At 46.8% G+C, this 7,252-nt stretch overlaps 1 protein-coding gene across 1 annotated transcript; it reads left to right on the plus strand.

Moving 5' to 3' along the window:
• The first annotated feature begins 5,595 nt into the window (after positions 1–5,595).
• LOC135887152 (olfactory receptor 6N1-like) lies at positions 5,596–6,558 on the plus strand. The gene has a single exon (XM_065414933.1). It carries the CDS (start codon positions 5,599–5,601, stop codon positions 6,556–6,558), a length of 960 nt encoding a protein of 319 aa, XP_065271005.1. The 5' UTR covers positions 5,596–5,598.
• Positions 6,559–7,252: the final 694 nt, after the last annotated feature.

A 7,252-nucleotide genomic window follows, 5' to 3' on the forward strand; every position in this document is an offset into this window, starting at 1 on the left:
CCCTTGTGAGGTATCATTCTAAAAGTCTTGATCTGCTAGACAGTAATATCTTGTTGGATTGTATGTGCTATCGTTGTATGTGAAGTTATGAAGTTTGGATATGTATGTGTTACTAAAACGTGAGATTGAAAGCACCCAAAAGCTGCATTTCAGGTACAACAGTACAAAGGACAAACAATGTTAATGGCTTATTGAGGAAATGCACACAAGCACAAGGATTACCCCAGGAACTGTGTACAATAGAAACCTCTCAGAGATAGCACTACACTATGGGAACTATTTGACCCAGGTCACAGCAAAAGAGCTTTCCAGCAAGTGGGAAGAAGATATAAAATGGGGAAATGACATCATGCTGGGACCCACTATCCCTACAACAACACACCTGGAAACACCTGAGGAACAAAGACTGAACTGGGGGAAGTGCTGGATCCAGGCTAAAGGGATTTTTAGCCTGTGAATGGAACACCTGGGAGTTCTGAGGTGTAAGCAAGTGCAGCTTGCCCCTTAAGAATCTGCAGCCTGCTTGTGTCATCTCTTAGGGTGAAGATCTGCTATTCATATCCAATCTATTTTGTATATTAAGCTTAGATTGTGTTTTTTGTTTATTTGCTAGGTAATCTGCTTTGAGCTGTTTGCTATCCCTTATAATCACTTAAAATCTATCTTTTGTAGTTAATAAACTTATTTTTGCTCTATTCTGAACCAGTCTGTGGGAATCATACCTCAGGGGTAAAAGGCATTTGCATATTACTCTCTACATTAAGGGAGTGGTCAAATTTTATGAGTTTACACTGTACAGTTCCCTATGCAGCACAAGATGGTATAATTTTGGGTTTATACTCCAGAGGGGGTGTGTGCCTGAGGAGCTGGTAGTTGCCCTAGCTGTAGCCTTCCTGTGCAGGGGCTGGTCAGAGAGCCTGCCTGCATGTAACTGCATCTGGGTTTATCTCTACTGGTATGTTTGCTGGTGAAGGTGCAGGTTGGAGCGTGGAGGGCTTTGCAGCTTGTCACAGCAGTACAGTGTAAGAGGGAGCCCAGGCTGGTGGGTCAGCAGGGCTCAGTGGTACCCCAGTTCCAGGTGGCACCCTGGGGGAACCCATCACAGAGGGTATGGGCAGGGTAATGTTTTCTGGGGGGGGTTATTAGGGAGCTTTGTGGCAGGGGGTGTTTTTTTTGGCGAGATGGGGGTTGGTGTGCCAGGGAGGTGGGATGGGTGGGGGGCCCTGGCAAGAGGTTCTGTTGGGGGTAATTTGGAGATGGGGCAGCAAGAGGTTAGATGGGTTTAAGCAGGAGCTGGGGGGCTGGGTGGGCAGTTGAGGGGAAGTGTGTGGCATGGGTTGGGAGAGGGGGTTATTTGGAGCTCGGGATCTGAATTAATTGATTCCTAGATTTTAAATGATGAAAGAGTCATTTGGATTCCAGGTCTCCCACATCCCGGGGAGCACTCGTCTTCCAGGCTATGGAGCCCTTTTCGTATTTACTGTCTCTGGGCCAAGGCCTCTTTTATTATTTGTGCCAAGAGGAACAGTTTCAATGGGAGAGACTGCGGGAGTCCTTCTCCCACTAATATTGCCAGTAACCCCAGTGGTTAATGCACTTACCTGAGGGATGGCAAATCCTTTCTCCACTCTGGGGCTGGAGGACTTGAACCCAGGGTGTGACCCCGGCGTAGCCTAAACATTGGACTCAAAGCTAGGAGGTTTCCGTGTCTAACTCAGAGAGGGGCTGAGAGTCCCAAGCAGAGCGAGGCTTCCCCCTCCAGCCCAGATTTAGGTGCTGAACTTCTTGAGAGGGATGGCACTGAGGACACTCCCCGTCTCCTCGTCATCTCCCATTGGCTAGCTCGGGTGTCTCTCAGCTGAGTGTGCGGTCTTTCTATGGATCCCGTTCTTAGGTGCCGATCTCTCCTCCTTCGTTGTAGGGGCACCACGCAGGCTTTGTGCAGCCCTGTGATTTTTCTAGGCACCAAAAAGTTAGGAGTTGTGACACTCAATGCCCATCCCTTTGTGAATGCACAGACCCACCTCCCCACTGACAGTACCCCTGGCAAGAAAACCCCAGTTCCCTGCTGCTGCCACAGTGGATACAATTCTGTATTGGAATGGGCATTGTCTGTAGTGAGGTGGGACATGAGAACAATCTGTGGATTTAAATCTGGATAGGGAGAAGTCTAGGTTTAGGTGGTACCCTGTGTGAAGGGGTTGTGAAAAGGGGTGAAGGGGCTTCTAAATTTTACATGGGTAGTGTTCTTTTTGGGGAGCGGGATGAGTGTTTGAGTGCAGGGCAAGTGCAGGTAGTGCCTGTCTATTCTAGTGAAAAAGCAGAATGAAAGTGTGTGCATTATGGGAGTTCTGGGGCATCACTCAAGTAGGGCAGAGTTAAGGTTGTGTAGGCATTTATTTTCTCTCTGTGTTTCCTGGTTTTCAGAAGTTTGAGTTTAGCTGAACTCAGCATTCTGGAAGGGCCTGAGCTATCACCAGGCACTTTAACTCTACGTTGACAAAGTTTTTTGACATTTTATTTCCTAGTTTTTTAAACAGAAGGAGAAATGTTTGTTGATAAAAGGTACTGTAATGCCTTTTAGACAGCTGTAGTTCTCATTTAAAAATTTGCAGTTGACGTGCTACAGGGGCTCGCTAATAATCAAAAGACCTATCTCTGCTATCGTCCTTTTCATCAGCAGATCCCCCAGAGCTTTACAGCAATACTCCCATTTTACAGATGGGAAACTGAGGCACAGAGCGGCAATGTGACTTGCCCACAGTCAACCAGCAGGCCAGGAGCATAGCTGGGAATAGTCCCAGTCCAATGGTCTCTCCATTGGTCAAGGTTGCTCTGTGATTCCGCAGTGCCTCCCACCTCCTACATATTTTGTTATAGATTCCTTCTTGTCCTACCCTAGGTACACATGGAGAACAATTGATCATCATCCTCTTTCTAATGACCTGGTACATCTGTGAAGACTGGGATCATATCCCCCCCACCCTTCTCTTCTCTAGTCTAAACATGCCCAATTCTTTCAACCATTGCTTATAGGTCAGGTTTTCTAAAACTCTTTATCATTTTTGTTGCTTTCCCCTGGACTGTATCTAATTTGTCCCCAGCCCTCTAAAAGTGCGGCACCCAGAACTGGACACAGCACTCCAGCTGAGGCCGCACCGGTGCTGAGTAGAGCAGAACAATTCCCTCCCATGTCTTACATATATCACTCCTGTTAATTCATCCAAGAATGGGCAATCTAGCCCAGAGAGTCAGCAAAGAATAACTTCTATGGGCCAAATCCTAAGGAACTCATTCTGCTATACTCAGGCCATGTCTACACTATAAAATTAAGTCAACCTAACATATGTTGGCATACAGCTGCCACAGTAATTACATCGCTTGTGTGTGTCTACACTTTGCTCCTTGTGTCGGCGGTGTGCGGCCTCACCAGGAGCGCTGGTATCGATTGTACTGCCAGTGCAGGCTGTTGTGAGGAAGGCTCCTGAAAGCCAGTAACAGTCGATGTAAGTAACGCAGTGTCTACGTTGACACTGCATCAATCTAACTACATGGACCTTGATGCTACGCCGCTCGTGGCATTATTAAGTCGGCGTAGTGGGGCAGTTACGTCGGCAGGAGTGAAATTTAAGTGTAGAGACTCCCACAGTTAGGTTGACATAAGCTGCCTTGCGTCAACCTAACTCTGTAGTGTAGACCAGGCCTCAGTAGTCAGTAGCCTTGATGTTTACACTGTTTTAACAACAACATAGCACTGAATTCCCTCCCGAGGGCACTTTCAATGGGATCATTATCAACAGCCTCAGTGGAGATCCCAACAGCCGCCTGAGCCAGCGCGAGGCAGCTTTCCTCTATAAACCCTGGAAGCTCCAGAGCAGGAGGCATGAAGGTCTCTCGTAATACACACAGGTGTGTGCATCAAGCAAGAAAGCAAGCGCCAGCCCAGTGCAGCAGTAGAAGGTAGGTGTCTTTGCCGAGTGAATGCAGTCTTGTCCACGGGGGTGGGGTGGTGGTGGTGCACAACTGCAGGGTGTCAGTTCTACAGTGCACCAAACGTTGTGCACAAAGGAAACTTCAGTGGGCACCAGGAAGAGTGTAAACGAGCCAGTTCGCGTACAACTTGCTGGTGCCCTTTAGAAATCCCATTGCTCTTGAGTGCACTCGCCCACCCTGCAGACAAGCTCTGAGAGCAGGAGACACTGGGGAGAGCAGTCTGGAAGTGGAAAGCAGGTCCCAATCCCCACACCCACTCAGCACTGCCGTTTCCTGCTGCGGATTCAATTTAAATCTGATCCTTCCCAGAGCTGTGCATTTCCTGCTCCATCTCACTTCCTACTCCCTGCCCCTGTGGCACTGCAGAGCGTGGCTGGGAGCATGACGCTGCACTGAATCCAGGCCCAGATACACTCACTTGTCAGCTGGGGTAGAGCGTGTCTCTGGTGCCCAAGAAGGGGAGGAGTGGGAGAGGGAGGGGGCTCTGTGCATGGCTGCTGGGGTTTCCCTCTGTGCACGGGGCAGGGCACTGGGCAGAGGCAGTTTCCCTGCTGTGCTGCTGGTCAGTGTCTCAGGCACTAGCATGAGGTGAGCATGCTCACGCCCTGTTCTGCTGGCGCTGACCTGCAGGCTCCTGTGCTGCGCCTGGTGTCTCAGAGCGGGGGGGTGAGAGGGTCTCTTCTTTTTCCACCTGCTGAATGGGGCTGGGAATGGAGCAGAGAAGCAGGTGCCTGGATGGGCAGAGTTTAATGGGGCTGGGAATTTCAAGGGAGTCCAGTGACCAAATCCCCCTGATTTTCAATAGTGTCAAATTTCTTTAGATTCCTTTGAATTTTCCTACCTCAGGAAAGACTCAGGGGGAGTTTAATTGAAGGAGAAGATGAAGAAAAAGGGGATGTGCGAGAGGTTAAGGACTGATGAATGGGACAGAGAAGCTCCATCAGGGTTAGGGTGAGGGTCTGGGGCCATTTGGGGGAATCACTTAGGGCCTCAGTTCTCCATGTGTATAATGGGCACAAAAAGGTTTTCCAATCTCATTGCGGCATTGTGGGGATAAATACATTAAGAACTCTGAGGTGCTCAGACACTACGGTAATTGGGGCCTGATAATCACCTGACAATGAATGAAGATGTCTAGTTACACCAACATAGTATAAAACATAGAAGGTTTCATGACATAGGCCAAGAATTAACTGTCTGGGGAAACAAGGTGGGTGACCAATATTATTGGAACAATAAAAGATGTTACCCCACCTAGCTTGTCTCTGTAATATCTGGCTACCAACAGGACTACAACACCACTGTCTGGGGAAAACATTCCCCACATCTATGAGATTGTGCAAAGATCTTTAAGGGAGCTGAATACTTTTCTAGAGCATCTGGTATTGGTCACTCTTTAAGACAGGACTCTTTTCAGGTGTGTCAATACCTGTGTTCCTGACCAAGACTCACAGATCCAAGGTACGTGGCCCTAGAAGACAATATGTGACTTTCTCATTTTCCTCTTTGAACTTTCATGTAATTGAACGGAGGAAACTTTCTATTGTTTAATAGCAGAGGAAATTATTCCACTGTTTATTGCTTTTCTTCCTACTAGTACAGTTCATGGAGAAAGGAGAAGGGGGAAATCAAACGCCCGTCACAGAATTCATCCTCCTGGGATTCGGGAATCAGTCTGGGCTGCAGAGTCTTCTCTTCCTGCTGTTTCTAGTGATCTACATTGCGACCATGGTGGGGAACCTCCTCATCGTTGTGCTAGTTGTGACTGATCAGCACCTTCACACCCCCATGTACTTTTTCCTGGGGAACTTGTCCTGCTTGGAGACCTGCTACACCTCTACCATCCTGCCAAGAATGCTGGCCAGTCTCCTGAGTGGGGACAGAACCATTTCTGTGGAGGGCTGCATCACACAATTGGCTTTATTTGGTTTTCTAGTAACTACAGAGTGTTATCTCTTGTCAGCGATGTCTTATGATCGGTATTTAGCCATATGCAAACCGCTGCACTATGGAGCCCTTATGAACAGCCAGCTGTGCCTCCAGCTAGCAGCTGGGTCTTGGATAAGTGGATTTCTATCTTGTATAATATTAGTGTGTCTCATGTCAGAGTTAATTTTCTGTGGCCCCAATGAAATGGACCACTTCTTCTGTGATCTCACCCCAATAGTAAAACTCTCATGCAGTGACACCAGCCAGATCACACTGTTTATTTATATATTTTCCTTCCTAAATATAGTTCTCACATTTCTATTAACCTTGATGTCCTATGTTTGTGTCATCAGCACCATCCTGAGTATCCCTTCCACCACCGGGAGGCAAAAGGCCTTTTCCACCTGCTCTTCTCACCTCATCATGGTGACAATCTTCTATGGGTCCATAATGATTGTGTACATGCTACCGAAATCCAGCACCCTGAGAGCCCTGAACAAAGTGTTCTCTGTCTGCTACACAGTCCTGACGCCCCTGGCCAATCCACTCATCTACAGCCTGAGAAACAGAGAGGTCAAGGAGGCCCTGAGAAATGCTGTCAGGAGATCTGTGACCCTTACAAGGAATTCAGATTAGTTGACTGAAATGAGGATCAGTCAATCAGGTTTCTCTTGTCAAAGCAGCAGGGTCCAAGTGGCCCCTGATGCTGAAATGCTGTATGAAAGACGTGTATGTGCATAAATATATTTGTAAATTATAGAGATGGTTGGAAAATGATTTTGGGGGTTATTTTTGGCAGAAACTTTTGACTTTTCATCAAAGAATTGAAAACCATGAAAATGAAAAAAGTTTTGGTTTTTGGCAGGTGAAATCCGAAAACTTTCAGCTGGAAGTTGAAAAAAATGGTTTTGTTGTTTGTTTTCCATTTTATGTCAAAAAAAAGTCAGTATCTCTGAGGGAAGCAGATATTTTTCATGAAAAAGTTTGTTTAGTCAAATCCCTATTTTTGTTGAAATAAGCTTTGACTAAAAAGTTTTCACCAGCTCTAGTAAACAGTAAGTGAATGGATGAGGAGCTGGTAGATGGTGCACAAGAATATGTATCGTTGTTTTTGTAGGACCAATAAAAATTATTGTTGCACACTGCAAATTGGCTTCTTTTGTTCAGTTCTTTATGTGAAGTTCTTAACAATCCCCATCTCAGTCCCATTGGAGACTCCCGGCCAATCTGTAAGGTTTATGATTTATTTCTTGTTCGTAGTCGCATTGCTCTGTGTTTGCCTCTTTCCAGATAGCATCCTAGAATCCTAGAAGTGTAGGACTAGAAAGGA

Source organism: Emys orbicularis, chromosome 12 (assembly GCF_028017835.1).
Source record: "Emys orbicularis isolate rEmyOrb1 chromosome 12, rEmyOrb1.hap1, whole genome shotgun sequence".
Lineage (NCBI taxonomy): Eukaryota > Metazoa > Chordata > Testudines > Emydidae > Emys > Emys orbicularis.